Below are 17,949 nucleotides of genomic sequence, written 5' to 3' on the forward strand. Positions count from 1 at the left end.
GGCACACTGGATATGTGGAGCTTGTTCAAGGAACAGCTATTGCATGTTCTTGATAAGTACGTACCAGTCAGGCAGGGAGGAAGGGGTCGAGCGAGGGAACCGTGGTTTACCAAAGAAGTGGAATCTCTTGTTAAGAGGAAGAAGGAGGCCTATGTGAAGATGAGGCGTGAAGTTTCAGTTGGGGCGCTTGATAGTTACAAGGAAGCGAGGAAGGATCTAAAGAGAGAGCTGAGACGAGCAAGGAGGGGACATGAGAAGTCTTTGGCAGGTAGGATCAAGGAAAACCCAAAAGCTTTCTATAGGTATGTCAGGAATAAAAGAATGACTAGGGTAAGAGTAGGGCCAGTCAAGGACAGTGGTGGGAAGTTGTGTGTGGAGGCTGAGGAGATAAGCGAGATACTAAATGAATACTTTTCGTCAGTATTCACTCAAGAAAAAGATAATATTGTGGAGGAGAATGCTGAGACCCAGGCTATTAGAATAGATGGCATTGAGGTGCGTAGGGAAGAAGTGTTGGCAATTCTGGACAAGGTGAAAATAGATAAGTCCCCGGGGCCAGATGGGATTTATCCTAGGATTCTCTGGGAAGCCAGGGAAGAGATTGCTGAGCCTTTGGCTTTGATTTTTAGGTCATCATTGGCTACAGGAATAGTGCCAGAGGACTGGAGGATAGCAAATGTGGTCCCTTTGTTCAAGAAGGGGAGTAGAGATAACCCCGGTAACTATAGGCCGGTGAGCCTAACGTCTGTGGTGGGTAAAGTCTTGGAGAGGATTATAAAAGATACAATTTATAATCATCTAGATAGGAATAATATGATTAGGGACAGTCAGCATGGTTTTGTGAAGGGTAGGTCATGCCTCACAAACCTTATCGAGTTCTTTGAGAAGGTGACTGAACAGGTAGACGAGGGTAGAGCAGTTGATGTGGTGTATATGGATTTCAGTAAAGCGTTTGATAAGGTTCCCCACGGTCGTCTATTGCAGAAAATACGGAGGCTGGGGATTGAGGGTGATTTAGAGATGTGGATCAGAAATTGGCTAGTTGAAAGAAGACAGAGAGTGGTAGTTGATGGGAAATGTTCAGAATGGAGTTCAGTTACGAGTGGCGTACCACAAGGATCTGTTCTGGGGCCGTTGCTGTTTGTCATTTTTATAAATGACCTAGAGGAGGGCGCAGAAGGATGGGTGAGTAAATTTGCAGACGACACTAAAGTCGGTGGAGTTGTAGACAGTGCGGAAGGATGTTGCAGGTTACAGAGGGACATAGATAAGCTGCAGAGCTGGGCTGAGAGGTGGCAAATGGAGTTTAATGTGGAGAAGTGTGAGGTGATTCACTTTGGAAAGAATAACAGAAATGCGGAATATTTGGCTAATGGTAAAATTCTTGGTAGTGTGGATGAGCAGAGGGATCTCGGTGTCCATGTACATAGATCCCTGAAAGTTGCCACCCAGGTTGATAGGGTTGTGAAGAAGGCCTATGGTGTGTTGGCCTTTATTGGTAGAGGGATTGAGTTCCGGAGCCATGAGGTCATGTTGCAGTTGTACAAAACTCTAGTACGGCCGCATTTGGAGTATTGCGTACAGTTCTGGTCGCCTCATTATAGGAAGGACGTGGAAGCTTTGGAACGGGTGCAGAGGAGATTTACCAGGATGTTGCCTGGTATGGAGGGAAAATCTTATGAGGAAAGGCTGATGGACTTGAGGTTGTTTTCGTTAGAGAGAAGAAGGTTAAGAGGTGACTTAATAGAGGCATACAAAATGATCAGAGGGTTAGATAGGGTGGACAGCGAGAGCCTTCTCCCGCGGATGGAGGTGGCTAGCACGAGGGGACATAGCCTTAAATTGAGGGGTAATAGATATAGGACAGAGGTCAGAGGTGGGTTTTTTACGCAAAGAGTGGTGAGGCCGTGGAATGCCCTACCTGCAACAGTAGTGAACTCGCCAACATTGAGGGCATTTAAAAATTTATTGGATAAGCATATGGATGATAAGGGCATAGTGTAGGTTAGATGGCCTTTAGATTTTTTCCATGTCGGTGCAACATCGAGGGCCGAAGGGCCTGTACTGCGCTGTATCGTTCTATTCTATGAGCTTTCCGAGCTCAGCTCCTTCCTCAGGTGAATGAAGAGGAGGGTTCCAGAAAGATATATAGACAAAGTCAATAATGAAACACGAAGGGCAGCAAGGTGGCACACTGGTTAGCACTGCTGCCCACGACACTGAGGACCCGCGTTCAATCCCAGCTCCGGGTCACTGCCTGTCTGGAGTTTGCACGTTCTCCCTGTGTCTGTGTGGGTTTCACCCCCACAAGCCAAAGATGTGCAGGGTAGGTGGATTGGCCACGCTAAATTGACCCTTAATTGGGAAAAAAATAATTGGGTACTCTAAATTTAACTTTAAAAAAATGATGCAACACGATTCTTTGAATGTGAGACTTTGCAGGTAATTAAGTCTTTACTGTCCAGACGGAGCGACTGGAGAGACGGGTAATCACAGGTTAAAGAAGTGTGAATTGTCTCAAACCAGGACAGTTGGTAGGATTTTGCAGCCCAGGCCAGATGGTGGGGGGTGAATGTAATGCGACATGAATCCAAGGTCCCGGTTGAGGCCGTACTCATGTTGGGCAGCACAGTAGCACAGTGGCTAGCACTATGGCTTCACAGCTCCAGGGTGCCAGGTTCGATTCCCCGCTGGGTTGCTGTCTGTGCAGAGTCTGCACAGTCTCCCCGTGTCTGCATGGGTTTCCTCCGGGTGCTCCAGTTTCCTCCCACAGTCCAAAGATGTGCAGTTTAGTTGGATGGGCCATGCTAAATTGCCCTTAGTGTCCAAAAAGGTTAAGTGGGGGTTATGGGGACAGGGTAGAGACGTGGGCTTGAGTAGGGTGCTCTTTGTAAGAGCCGGTGCATACTCGATGGGCCGAATGGCCTGTGCTTGCGAAATCCTACCATCTGTACTGTCTGTGGACAATTCACACCTCTTTAACCTGTGATTATCCCTCACTTCACTCGCTCCGTCTGGACCGTAAAGACTTAATTACCAGCAAAGACTCGCATTCAAAGTATGGTGTTGCATCATTGACTTTGTCTATATATGTGTTTTTGGAACCCACCGCTTCATTCACCTGAGGAAGGAGCAGTGCTCCGAAAGCTAGTGAATCCAAACAAACCTGTTGGACTTTAACCTGGTGTCGTAAGACTTCTTACTGTTATTTTCTGTGCAGCAAGCCAAAGAAGATTTACTGATGTGCTTTTTGGGTTGTTGCTGTTTGTGAGTAACCAGGGATTCTCTGACAGTCCGATGAGGGACATACAGTTCTGTATATTTAACAACAAAGCATCTTGATAGCCGCAGACACTAGATCCGATCGATTCAGTCACATGGAATGGGAAGGTGCTAGGTTCCAACTCCATCCTACACCCTCCTGCGGAAGGGCAGGTCCACAAATCAGCTGACAACTGCAGGGTTTGGGAGGTGAGAAATCAGCCAATGTTCCAGTTCCTTATCACACCCACTGACCCGAATCATAAAGAGTCATCAGCAGGGCGGCACGGTGGCACTGCTGCCTCACGGCGCCGAGGACCTGGGTTCGATCCCGGCCACACACTGTCCGTGTGGAGTTTGCACATTCTCCCTGTGTCTGCATGGGTCTCACGCCCCCAACCCAAATATGTGCCGGGTAGATGGATTGGCCACGCTAAATTGCCCCTTAATTGGATACTCTAAATTTATTTTTAAAAGGATCGTAAGCCTCATAGCGCCAGGGACCCAGGTTCAATTCCAACTTTAGGTTGTGTGTGGCATTTTCGCTTTCTCCTTGTGTCTGCGTGGGTTTTCTCCGGGTGCTCCAGTTTCCTCCCACAGACCAAAGATGTGCAGATTCGGTGGACTGGCCACGATAAATTGCCCCTTAGTGTTCAACGGTTAGTTTGGGTTATGGGGTTCCATAGATAGGGCAGAGGAGTGCCCGTTCAGAGAGTTGGTTTATTCGATGGGCCGAATGGCCTCCTTCTGCACTGTAGGGATTCAATGATTCTATTTTTGTCTGAAGCGTAGCTGCAAAGCTCCAGCAAGGTGAACATCAAACTGATATCCCCTGTCCACTCTCACATAGGAGAACAGTTACTTGAATATGGAACCCGTACCCCAGTGAGAGTCAGTGTGTGGGGGACCCGTACCCCAGTGAGAGTCAGTGTGTGTGGGACCCGTACCCCAGTGAGAGTCAGTGTGTGTGGGACCCGTACCCCAGTGAGAGTCAGTGTGTGTGGGACCCGTACCCCAGTGAGAGTCAGTGTGTGTGGGACCCGTACCCCAGTGAGAGTCAGTGTGTGTGGGACCCGTACCCCAGTGAGAGTCAGTGTGTGTGGGACCCGTACCCCAGTGAGAGTCAGTGTGTGTGGGACCCGTACCCCAGTGAGAGTCAGTGTGTGTGGGACCCGTACCCCAGTGAGAGTCAGTGTGTGTGGGACCCATACCCAAGTGAGAGTCAGTGTGTGTGGGGCCCGTACCCCAGTGAGAGTCAGTGTGTGTGGGACCCGTACCCCAGTGAGAGTCAGTGTGTGTGGGACCCGTACCCCAGTGAGAGTCAGTGTGTGTGGGACCCGTACCCCAGTGAGAGTCAGTGTGTGTGGGACCCGTACCCCAGTGAGAGTCAGTGTGTGTGGGACCCGTACCCCAGTGAGAGTCAGTGTGTGTGGGACCCATACCCCAGTGAGAGTCAGTGTGTGGGACCCGTACCCCAGTGAGAGTCAGTGTGTGTGGGACCCGTACCCCAGTGAGAGTCAGTGTGTGTGGGACCCGTACCTCAGTGAGAGTCAGTGTGTGTGGGACCCGTACCCCAGTGAGAGTCAGTGTGTGTGGGACCCGTACCCCAGTGAGAGTCAGTGTGTGTGGGACCCCTACCCCAGTGAGAGTCAGTGTGTGTGGGACCCGTACCCCAGTGAGAGTCAATGTGTGTGGGACCTGTACCCCAGTGAGAATCAGTGTGTGTGGGTCCTGTACCCCAGTGAGAATCAGTGTGTGTGGGACCCATACCCCAGTGAGAGTCAGTGTGTGTGGGACCCCAGTGAGAGTCAGTGTGTGTGGGACCCGTACCCCAGTGAGAGTCAGTGTGTGTGGGACCTGTACCCCAGTGAGAATCAGTGAGTGTGGGACCCGTACCCCAGTGAGAGTCAGTGTGTGTGGGACCCCAGTGAGAGTCAGTGTGTGTGGGACCCGTACCCCAGTGAGAGTCAGTGTGTGTGTGGGACCCGTACCCCAGTGAGAGTCAGTGTGTGTGGGACCTGTACCCCAGTGAGAGTCAGTGTGTGTGGGACCCGTACCCCAGTGAGAGTCAGTGTGTGTGGGACCTGTACCCCAGTGAGAATCAGTGTGTGCGGGACCCGTACCCCAGTGAGAGTCAGTGTGTGGAACCCGTACCCCAGTGCGAGTCGGTGTGTGTGGGACCCTTACCCAAGTGCGAGTCAGTGTGTGTGGGCCCCGTACCCCAGTGAGAATCAGTGTGTGTGGGACCCATACCCCAGTGAGAGTCAGTGTGTGTGGGACCCGTACCCCAGTGAGAGTCAGTGTGTGTGGGACTCGTACCCCAGTGAGAATCAGTGTGTGTGGGACCCATACCCCAGTGAGAGTCAGTGTGTGTGGGACCCCAGTGAGAGTCAGTGTGTGTGGACCCGTACCCCAGTGAGAGTCAGTGTGTGTGGGACCTGTACCCCAGTGAGAATCAGTGTGTGTGGGACCCATACCCCAGTGAGAGTCAGTGTGTGTGGGACCTATACCCCAGTGAGAATCAGTGTGTGCGGGACCCGTACCCCAGTGAGAGTCAGTGTGTGGAACCCGTACCCCAGTGCGAGTCGGTGTGTGTGGGACCATTACCCAAGTGCGAGTCAGTGTGTGTGTGCCCCGTACCCCAGTGAGAATCAGTGTGTGTGGGACCCATACCCCAGTGAGAGTCAGTGTGTGGAACCCGTACCCCAGTGCGAGTCGGTGTGTGTGGGACCCTTACCCAAGTGCGAGTCAGTGTGTGTGGGCCCCGTACCCCAGTGAGAATCAGTGTGTGTGGGACCCATACCCCAGTGAGAGTCAGTGTGTGTGGGACCCGTACCCCAGTGAGAGTCAGTGTATGTGGGACTCGTACCCCAGTGAGAATCAGTGAGTGTGGGACCCGTACCCCAGTGAGAGTCAGTGTGTGTGGGACCCCAGTGAGAGTCAGTGTGTGTGGGACCCGTACCCCAGTGAGAGTCAGTGTGTGTGTGGGACCCGTACCCCAGTGAGAGTCAGTGTGTGTGGGACCTGTACCCCAGTGAGAGTCAGTGTGTGTGGGACCCGTACCCCAGTGAGAGTCAGTGTGTGTGGGACCTGTACCCCAGTGAGAATCAGTGTGTGCGGGACCCGTACCCCAGTGAGAGTCAGTGTGTGGAACCCGTACCCCAGTGCGAGTCGGTGTGTGTGGGACCCTTACCCAAGTGCGAGTCAGTGTGTGTGGGCCCCGTACCCCAGTGAGAATCAGTGTGTGTGGGACCCATACCCCAGTGAGAGTCAGTGTGTGTGGGACCCGTACCCCAGTGAGAGTCAGTGTATGTGGGACTCGTACCCCAGTGAGAATCAGTGTGTGTGGGACCCATACCCCAGTGAGAGTCAGTGTGTGTGGGACCCCAGTGAGAGTCAGTGTGTGTGGACCCGTACCCCAGTGAGAGTCAGTGTGTGTGGGACCTGTACCCCAGTGAGAATCAGTGTGTGTGGGACCCATACCCCAGTGAGAGTCAGTGTGTGTGGGACCTATACCCCAGTGAGAATCAGTGTGTGCGGGACCCGTACCCCAGTGAGAGTCAGTGTGTGGAACCCGTACCCCAGTGCGAGTCGGTGTGTGTGGGACCATTACCCAAGTGCGAGTCAGTGTGTGTGTGCCCCGTACCCCAGTGAGAATCAGTGTGTGTGGGACCCATACCCCAGTGAGAGTCAGTGTGTGGAACCCGTACCCCAGTGCGAGTCGGTGTGTGTGGGACCCTTACCCAAGTGCGAGTCAGTGTGTGTGGGCCCCGTACCCCAGTGAGAATCAGTGTGTGTGGGACCCATACCCCAGTGAGAGTCAGTGTGTGTGGGACCCGTACCCCAGTGAGAGTCAGTGTATGTGGGACTCGTACCCCAGTGAGAATCAGTGTGTGTGGGACCCATACCCCAGTGAGAGTCAGTGTGTGTGGGACCCCAGTGAGAGTCAGTGTGTGTGGGACCCGTACCCCAGTGAGAGTCAGTGTGTGTGGGACCTGTACCCCAGTGAGAATCAGTGTGTGTGGGACCCATACCCCAGTGAGAGTCAGTGTGTGTGGGACCTGTACCCCAGTGAGAATCAGTGTGTGCGGGACCCGTACCCCAGTGAGAGTCAGTGTGTGGAACCCGTACCCCAGTGCGAGTCGGTGTGTGTGGGACCATTACCCAAGTGCGAGTCAGTGTGTGTGGGCCCCGTACCCCAGTGAGAATCAGTGTGTGTGGGACCCATACCCCAGTGAGAGTCAGTGTGTGTGGGACCCGTACCCCAGTGAGAGTCAGTGTATGTGGGACCCGTACCCCAGTGAGAATCAGTGTGTGTGGGACCCGTACCCCAGTGAGAGTCAGTGTGTGTAGGACCCGTACCCCAGTGAGAGTCAGTGTGTGTGGGACCCGTACCCCAGTGAGTCAGCGATTGGTCTTTATCTGTGACATTGTGTGGTTACCTGGAAGCTTCTTGATTTCCTCTGTGAAGATTTAGCAGAACGTTTGAAGAGTAGGTTTTCAGGACTCAGAATAATGTACGGCTCAATGTGCAATCCAGGATCAATGTACGAAGACAGATGTATCCTGTAGCAATCGTGAAGAAAGTAATAGTTTATTGACAAGGCTGTTTAAAAGGCAGAATCCTTCTCTGTTACGCGTGGTTCAGTTGGTAGCGCTCTCACTTTTGAGTGCGGGTTCAAGTCCAACTTAAGGACACGAGCACAAAACATAAACTGCAGAGCTGTGAAAATGCTGCACTCTCAAAGCGTCGACTTTCACGAGACATTAATCTGTGGTCCAATCTGAGGCAGAGTAGTGGAGTTCTCCCCAAGTATCCTGGACAATATTTATCCCACTATCAACGTCACAAAAACAGATGATCTAGTCATTATATTGCTGTTTGCGGGATTTTGCTGTGTGCAAACTGGCTGCTGTGCATCCTACACGACAGCAGTACAAACACTTCAGAACGTACTTCACTGGACGTAATCAAGTGGTTATGAAGGACATTATAGAAATGCAATTCCTTCTGGCTGGAGAGATTCAGACATGGAAATACTGTGGGCAAGATGCACATGGATTGTGCGATGATAACACATTCAAAGACTTTGGAGAGGACAGCGAAATTTCTCTCGCTGGGGTGATAGTGCAGGGGGTAGATTACGAGGACAGAAGGTTAAGGATGTACTTTTCAAATAGTGGGGGAAGGTGGTATATTTGAAGGGTTGGGAGGGGGAATGAGGCGAGGGAACCATTTATTTAAAAATTTTTTTAGAGTACTCAATAATTTTTTCCAATTAAGGGGTAATTTAGCGTGGCCAATCTACCTATCCTGCACATAGAACAGTACAGCACAGAACAGGCCCTTCGGCCCTCGATGTTGTGCCGAGCAATGATCACCCTACTTAAACCCACGTAACCCGTATCCCCAACAATCCCCCCATTAACCTTACACTACGGGCAATTTAGCATGGCCAATCCACCTAACCCGCACATCTTTGGACTGTGGGAGGAAACCGGAGCACCCGGAGGAAACCCACGCACACACGGGGAGGACGTGCAGACTCCACACAGACAGTGACCCAGCCGGGAATCGAACCTGGGACCCTGGAGCTGTGAAGCATTGATGCTAACCACCATGCTACCGTGAGGCCCTCATCTTTGGGTTGTGGGGGTGAAACCCACGCAGACACAGGGAGAATGTGCAAACTCCACACGGGCAGTGACCCAGGGCCGGGATTCAAACCCGGGTCCTCAGCGCCGTAGGTAGCAATGCTAACCACTGTGCCACCTTGCTGCCCAAGGGAACCATTAATAGTACCAGCTAACATGGGGTAAGGAAGGAGAGTTGACTGAGTATTATAACAGAGCCTTATAACTGAGGGTGGGTTCTAACAGACAGAACGGGCTGTATTTTACATCGAGCAGGTGACTGGGTGAGGTCCAGGGTCACCGCTCTCTGGAATCTGCCAACAAGGGGAGATGGTGGCATAGTAGCAATGTCACTGGACTAATAACCCAGATCCCAGACTAATGCTCTTGGGACAGGGGTTCAACAGTGAAAAGCACTGTTGCTTCACAGCGCCAGGGGCCAAGGTTCGATTCCTGTCTTGGGTCACTGTCTGTGCAGAGTCTGCACGCTCTCCCGTGAGTGCGTGGGTTTCCTCCGGGTGCTCCGGTTTCCTCCCACAAGTCCTGAAAGACATGGTAATCTGGACATTCTGAATTCTCCCTCGGTGTACCCGAACAGGCGCCAGAATGTGGGGTCTAGGACTTTTCACCGTAACTTCACTGCAGTGTTAATGGAAGCCTTCTTGTGACAATAAAGGTTATTATTATTTAAAAATCTCACCCTGGCAGGTGCTGGAAATTCAATTCAATTTATAAGTCTGGAATAAAAAGCTAGTTTCAGTAATGATGACCATGAAACTATTATTGATTGCAGCAAAGATCCCTCTGGTTCACTAAGGGGTCTGCTGCCTCGGCCTGTTCTGGCTCACATGCTGTGGACCAAGTGCAGGAGAATGGGATTAGAATAAATAGGTGTTTTACCAGGGTGTTGCCTAGCATGGAGGGCATTAGCTAAGAGGAGAGGTTGAATAAACTCGGTTTGTGCTCACTGGAACGACGGAGGTTGAGGGGTGACCTGATAGAGGTCTACAAAATTATGAGGGGCATAGACAAAGTGGATAGTCAGAGACTTTTCCCCAGGGTAGAGGGGTCAATTACTAGAGGGCATAGGTTTAAGGTGCGAGGGGCAAGGTTTAGAGGAGATGTACGAGCCAAGTTTTTTACAGAGGGTAGTGGGTGCCTGGAACTCGCTGCCGGAGGAGGTGGTGGAAGCCGGGACGATAGTGACATTTAAGGGGCATCTTGAAAAATACATGAATAGGATGGGAATAGAGGGATACGGACCCAGGAAGTGTAGAAGATTTTAGTTTAGATGGGCAGCATGGTCAGCCCAGGCTTGGGGGGCCGAAGGGCCTGTTCCTGTGCTGTACTTTTCTTTGTTCTTTGTTTTCTATGGCCAGCACAGACACGATGAACCAAACTTAAACTCTCTGACTACATGTGACTCCAGACCTGCAGCAATTGAACTGCTCTGAAATGGCCTCACTGGCCACTCGGTTCATGGGCGATTAGAGATGGGAAATAAATACTGGCCCTGACCGTGTCGCCCAGGTCCCACGAATGAATAAAGAGAAATGCAAAGGCCCCGCTGGTACCCTGGAATTACCTTTACTCCATCCTCCACAACTTCCTCTTATCCGAGGCAGACTTCAACCTCGAGCTGCAGAGCTGTCGGCCAAATGTATTTGCCAGGACTCCCACCCCAGATAGAACATAGAACGATACAGCACAGTACAGGCCCTTCGGCCCTTGATGTTGCACCGACATGAAAAAAAAAACTAAAGGCCATCTAACCTACACTATGCCCTTATCATCCATATGCTTATCCAATAAACTTTTAAATGCCCTCAATGTTGGCGAGTTCACTACTGTCGCAGGTAGGGCATTCCACGGCCTCACCACTCTTTGCGTAAAAAACCCACCTCTGACCTCTGTCCTATATCTAATAGCCCTCAATTTAAGGCTATGTCCCCTCGTGCTCGCCACCTCCATCCGCGGGAGAAGGCTCTCGCTGTCCACCCTATCTAACCCTCTGATCATTTTGTATGCCTCTATTAAGTCACCTCTTAACCTTCTTCTCTCTAACGAGAACAACCTCAAGTCCATCAGCCTTTCCTCATAAGATTTTCCCTCCATACCAGGCAACATCCTGGTAAATCTCCTCTGCACACGTTCCAAAGCTTCCACGTCCTTCCTATGAAGCGACCAGAACTGTACGCAATACTCCAAATGCGGCCGTACTAGAGTTTTGTACAACTGCAACATGACTTCATGGCTCCGGAACTCAATCCCTCTACCAATAAAGGCCAACACACCATAGGCCTTCTTCACAACCCTATCAACCTGGGTGGCAACTTTCAGGGATCTATGTACATGGACACCGAGATCCCTCTGCTCATCCACACTACCAAGAATTTTACCATTAGCCAAATATTCCGCATTCCTGTTATTCTTTCCAAAGTGAATCACCTCACACTTCTCCACATTAAACTCCATTTGCCACCTCTCAGCCCAGCTCTGCAGCTTATCTATGTCCCTCTGTAACCTGCAACATCCTTCCGCACTGTCTACAACTCCACCGACTTTAGTGTCGTCTGCAAATTTACTCACCCATCCTTCTGCGCCCTCCTCTAGGTCATTTATAAAAATGACAAACAGCAACAGCCCCAGAACAGATCCTTGTGGTGCGCCACTCGTAACTGAACTCCATTCTGAACATTTCCCATCAACTACCACTCTGTCTTCTTTCAACTAGCCAATTTCTGATCCACATCTCTAAATCACCCTCAATCCCCAGCCTCCGTATTTTCTGCCATAGCCGACCGTGGGGAACCTTATCAAACGCTTTACTGAAATCCATATACACCACATCAACTGCTCTACCCTCGTCTACCTGTTCAGTCACCTTCTCAAAGAACTCGATAAGGTTTGTGAGGCATGACCTACCCTTCACAAAACCATGCTGACTATCCCTAATCATATTATTCCTATCTAGATGATTATAAATCGTATCTTTTATAATCCTCTCCAAGACTTTACCCACCACAGACGTTAGGCTCACCGGCCTATAGTTACCGGGGTTATCTCTACTCCCCTTCTTGAACAAAGGGACCACATTTGCTATCCTCCAGTCCTCTGGCACTATTCCTGTAGCCAATGATGACCTAAAAATCAAAGCCAAAGGCTCAGCAATCTCTTTCCTGGCTTCCCAGAGAATCCTAGGATAAATCCCATCAGGCCCGGGGGACTTATCTATTTTCACCTTGTCCAGAATTGCCAACACTTCTTCCCTACGCACCTCAATGCCATCTATTCTAATAGCCTGGGTCTCAGCATTCTCCTCCACAATATTATCTTTTTCTTGAGTGAATACTGACGAAAAGTATTCATTTAGTATCTCGCTTATCTCCTCAGCCTCCACACACAACTTCCCACCATTGTCCTTGACTGGCCCTACTCTTACCCTAGTCATTCTTTTATTCCTGACATACCTATAGAAAGCTTTTGGGTTTTCCTTGATCCTACCTGCCAAAGTCTTCTCATGTCCCCTCCTTGCTCGTCTCAGCTCTCTCTTTAGATCCTTCCTCGCTTCCTTGTAACTATCAAGCGCCCCAACTGAAACTTCACGCCTCATCTTCACATAGGCCTCCTTCTTCCTCTTAACAAGAGATTCCACTTCTTTGGTAAACCACGGTTCCCTCGCTCGACCCCTTCCTCCCTGCCTGGTACGTACTTATCAAGAACATGCAATAGCTGTTCCTTGAACAAGCTCCACATATCCAGTGTGCCCAACCCTTGCAGCCTACTTCTCCAACCTACACATCCTAAGTCATGTCTAATGGCATCATAATTGCCCTTCCCCCAGCTATAGCTCTTGCCCTGCGGGGTATACTTATCCCTTTCCATCACTAACGTAAAGGTCACCGAATTGTGGTCACTGTTTCCAAAGTGCTCACCTACCTCCAGATCTAACACCTGGCCTGGTTCATTACCCAAAACCAAATCCAATGTGGCCTCGCCTCTTGTTGGCCTGTCAACATATTGTGTCAGGAAACCCTCCTGCACACATTGTACAAAGAACGACCCATCTAATGTACTCGAACTATATCTTTTCCAGTCAATATTTGGAAAGTTAAAGTCTCCCATAACAACTACCCTGTTACTTTCGCTCATTTCCAGAATCATCTTCGCCATCCTTTCCTCTACATCTCTAGAACTATTAGGTGGCCTATAGAAAACTCCCAACAGGGTGACCTCTCCTTTCCTGTTTCTAACCTCAGCCCATACTACCTCGGAAGAAGAGTCCCCATCTAGCATCCTTTCCGCCACCGTAATAATGGGGGATGGGGGCCTGAAGCCTCCACATTAGGCAATTAACACTGCTCCCAGCTTAACATGGTTCCTGACTGATTGAATAAGGCACCCCATAATATCCAGCCCAAAGAACCTTGGACTGGATGTCAGGGAACCCACTACAGCACCCACCCATCGAATCTTTATTCACCGAACGAGGCCATCTGACTCCTTGTGCCTGATCTTTGAAAGCACCATCATGCTGATCCTACACTGTTTGTCTGACCCCCGCTGTTTGTCTGCCACCCCATAGGTCCCTCACTGTTAAAGAGCCTCCTGGCTCCCTTTTCAAATTACTTCTGAAGTCAGCTTCCATCACCTTCTCTGGTCAAGGACTCCAGATCCTGATAGCTTCCCTGAGTGAAAACTCTCCTGATCTCACCCGTCTATGATCTCTGGTAACTGACCCATGCACCAGAGGAACAGTGGTACGGTGGTTAGCACTGCTGCCTCACAGCGGCAGGGACCTGGGTTAATCCCAGCCTTGTCTGTCTGGAGTGTCCACGACCTGAATTGTGTCACGGACACTGGTAATGTCTCCAGGAAGTTTAGAGTAATTACGACGTCCTTAGGCACCAGTGGGGATGTGGAACCTACGGGTAACGGGAGACAGCTCAAGGCATCAGTGTGAGATATCTGGGCCCTAGGCCAATGCTCCAAGGTATATGCATAGGCTGACAGTAGCAATGCCCAGCGTTGTATTCAAGCAGAGGCAAGGGGCCTTGGAGAGGGTTTGAGATATGTAAGCGATGGGCCCGTCTGTTCCATTGGGCAATCGATGATAAGGAATGGCTTCAATTCCATATGGAGACACCTCACAGGCAAGGATTGATTGATTGATTGTCACGTGTATCGAAGTACAGTGAAAAATATTTTCCCGCGGCCAAGGGAACGTACACAGCACATACACAGGTGACAAAAAGGATAATCAACAAAGTACATTGACAAATAGTGATTGGTTACAGTGCAGAACAAGGGGCCAAACAAAGCAAATCCATGAGCAAGAGCAGCATAGAGCGTCGTGAACTGTGCTTATAGGGAACAGATCAGTCCGAGGGGGAGTCGGTGAGGAGTCTTGTAGCTGTGGGGAAGAAGCTGTTCTTATGTCTGGATGTGCGGGTCTTCAGACTTCTGTACCTACTGCCTGATGGAAGGGTCTGGAAGAAGGCAATGCCTGGGTGGGAGGGGTCTCTGATAATGCTGTCTGCCTTCCTGAGGCAGCGGGAGGTGTAGACAGAATCAATGTGGGAGTGGCAAGCTTGTGTGATGCATTGGGCTGAGTTCCCCACACTCTGCAGTTTCTTGTGATCTTGGACAATTGCAGTTGCCATACCAGGCTGTGATGCAGCCGGATAGGATGCTCTCTATCGCACATTTGTAGAAGTTTGTGGGAGAGTCAATGCAGACGTGCCAAATTTCTTCAGCTTCCGTCGTAAGTAGAGACGTTGTTGGGCTTTCTTGACTGTTGCATTAATGTGAGTGGACCAGGACAGACTGTCGGTGATGGTGACCCCCAGGAACTTGAAGCTATTGACCATCTCTACTTCGGAGCCATTGATGTAGACCGGTGGGAGGGGAGGGGGGGGGGTCGTGTTAGGCTTCCTGAAGTCGATGTTCACTTCCTTAGTCTGACATTTAGAGAGAGGTTGTTTCCGGTATACCATGCAACCAAGTGATCTATCTCCCTTCTGTAGTCTGATTCGTCGTAGTTTGAGATATGACCCACCAGTCATATCATCTGCAAAATTATAGATCGAATTGGAGTTAAATCTTGCCACACAGTCGTGTGTGTAGGGAGTACAGTAGTGGACTGAGCACACATCCCTGCGGGGCCTAGGTGTTTAGGATTATTGTGGAGGAGGTGCTGTTGCCTATCCTGACAGATTATGGTCTGTTGCTGAGGAAGTCAAGGATCCAGCTACACAGGAAAGGGTCAAGTCCAAGATTGCAGAGTTTGATTATAAGTCTTGTCAGGATAATAGTATTGAAGGATGAGCTGTAGCCATGAACAGCAGTCTTACATAGGTGTCCTTATTGTCGAGGTGTTCGAGTGTTGACTGTAGACCCAGGGAGGTAGCATCTGCTGTGGATCAGTTGAGGTGATAGGCGAACTGCAATGGATCGAGACCGTCTGGGAGGCTGGCATTGATCCATCTCATGATTAGCCGCTCAAAGCATTTCATGATGGGACGTGAGGGCCACCGGTCGGTAGTCGTTGAGGCAGGCTACCATGTTCTTCTTTGGTACTGGTATTATGGTGGTCGTCTTGAAGGAGGAAACCTGGGAGCGGAGAAGTGAGGTGTTGAAGATGTCTGCGAATACATTCACCAGCTTGTCTGCGCAGGCTCTGAGTGCTCGCCCAGGGACTCCTTCGGGGCCCGTCGCTTTCTGCGGATTCACTTTCAAAAAGGCAGCACTTACCTCTGAGGCTGCGACAGTGGATATGGCTGTGTCCAGACCTGTTCTTTTCAAGGGTCAAGATGAATCACTAAACTCGTGGAGTGAAGACGTTCCTTCACTTGATTGATGGCCTCCTCCTGAGTGTTTTCCAAAACCATTTCTGGTGTTTCTTCAACAAAGCTGCAACGGCACTGACAGGGTGGCCAGATTTGAATGGAATCTACCGTGATAGTTAATCATCCCCAAGAAGGATTTAATCTCCAAAGTGTTTTCGGGGCGGGTGCTTTTCTGATGGCTTTTATCTTCTCCCTTCTGCATCGACCCTGTGGCCCAAATAGGTCACCTCGTTGGCCTGGAACGTACACTTTTCCCTTTTCAAATGCACGGCAGCCTTCAAGAATCTTTTTCGCACTTCTTCCAAGTTGGTTATGTGTTCTTCTTCCATGGAACTGGTAATCAGGTCTTCATCTAAATAAACAGCAACTTTGGGCAGTCCCTATAACAAATTGTCCATGGTGAGTTGGAAAATTGCACACGCTGACAATACCCCAAATGGTAACCGCATATACTCATACAAACCTTTGTGCATGTTGATGGTAACGTATTCTCGGGATGCCTCATCTAACTCCAGTTGCAAGTAAGAGTGGCTCTTGGGCAGCTTGGTGAACGTCAGACCCCCAGCGTATAGGTCTTCAATCTTAGTAATGGGTACCTGTCCAGTTTGGCCACTCAATTGACTGTTAGTTTATAATCCCCACATATTTGGAATGCCTTGTCCAGTGTGGCCTGTGGCATCTAATAATGGTCTTTAAGGCACTGAAGCTCTGTTTCACTTTTTCTAACATGGTCTGGCCCTATAAAATCTTGGTGTGGCCTCAGGGTCTGCATATATTTTGGCTTGGAGCCCCTTTATCTTCCCCAGTTCAGAGAATCATAGAATCCCTAGAGTGGAAAAGAAAGGCATTTGGCCCATCGAGTCTGTACCGACACATCGACCACCTGAAATAGGCCCAATCCCCCGCCCTGTAACCCCATACTGAAGGGCAATTTGTCATGGCCTGTCCACCTAACCTGCACGTCTTTGGAAGACCTCAGAATACCTTTGGATAACTTTGTACAGGTCCCTCTTGCCCAGTTTGAATATTTCCACCCAATTCATAGAACATAGAACATTACAGCGCAGTACAGGCCCTTCGGCCCTCGATGTTGCGCCGTCCTGTGAAACCCCTCTAAAGTCCCTCTACACTATTCCCTTATCGTCCATATGCCTATCCAATGACCATTTGAATGCGTTTAGTGTTGGCGAGTCCACTACTGTTTCAGGCAGGGCATTCCACGCCCTTACTACTCTCTGAGTAAAGAATCTACCTCTGACATCTGTCCTATATCTATCTCCCCTCAGTTTAAAGCTATGTCCCCTCATGCTGGACATCACCATCTGGGGAAAAAGGCTCTCAATGTCCACCCTATCTAATCCTCTGATCATCTTGTATGCCTCAATTAAGTCACCTCTTAACCTTCTTCTCTCTAACGAAAACAGCCTCAAGTCCTTCAGCCTTTCCTCATAAGATCTTCCCTCCATACCAGGCAATATCCTTGTAAATCTCCTCTGTACCCTTTCCAATGCTTCCACATCCTTCCAGTTTATATGTTGGAGCCAGTTGTGCCCCATAAAGCTTGGACACTGTCCACCTATCACAAGTGGGAGCCGGGCCGATTGTCACTCGTACGCTACCAAAGCCACCGTGGTCCCCTTGATTTTTAGCGTCTCGCCTGTATAAGTGGCTAACTGGGCCGTAGTGTTCTTCAACCTCAATGGCTGGACCCTGTCTTGCAAGTAATGACAAACCTCTTCCCCTGTATCAGTCGTTGAAGCCCTGGTGTCTATTTCCATCTTTAACGGGCGTCTGTGGACAAGTGATTGGAGCCACTCTGCCCACGTCAATGTGGTTCAATGTTCACACATTCCGTTCAGTTGACTGGTATTCCTTCATACTGTGAACAGCTGCCAGTTCCCCTCCCTGGGCCGGGCAGGCTGTGCTTGTCTCTGCATCTATCCTTCAAGTGATCTCTTTTACCCCATCAGAAACACTTGGCATCTCGGAACATGCACATGCCTGGGGCGTGGCTTCCCCAGAACGAAAACACTTGTTGAAACTTGCTGTCTAATCAAGGCGGTAGCTCCTGTCCAGTTCCCCCCGCGGGTGAATACCCCGCCCCCCCCCCCCCCCCCCCCCGGGCATGTTTTACAATTCCTAGGCACCTTTCTCATGCTGATAGGCCGGGCGTCACATGACCCTTGATGTTTGCCGCAACAGAAAG

At 50.1% G+C, this 17,949-nt stretch overlaps 1 protein-coding gene across 5 annotated transcripts in view; it reads right to left on the reverse strand.

Annotated features, from left to right (window-relative positions):
- ppp1r26 (protein phosphatase 1, regulatory subunit 26) overlaps positions 1-17,949 on the reverse strand; it is a 37,305-nt gene that overhangs the window by 1,787 nt on the left and 17,569 nt on the right. For all 5 annotated transcript variants that reach the window (XM_038781488.1, XM_038781487.1, XM_038781491.1 and 2 more), the window contains exon 3: positions 7,704-7,827. In XM_038781488.1, coding sequence (XP_038637416.1) covers positions 7,704-7,827 — 124 coding nt within the window. The remainder of the gene's footprint in view (positions 1-7,703; positions 7,828-17,949) is intronic.

This window comes from Scyliorhinus canicula, chromosome 21, assembly GCF_902713615.1.
Source record: "Scyliorhinus canicula chromosome 21, sScyCan1.1, whole genome shotgun sequence".
Taxonomy (NCBI): domain Eukaryota; kingdom Metazoa; phylum Chordata; class Chondrichthyes; order Carcharhiniformes; family Scyliorhinidae; genus Scyliorhinus; species Scyliorhinus canicula.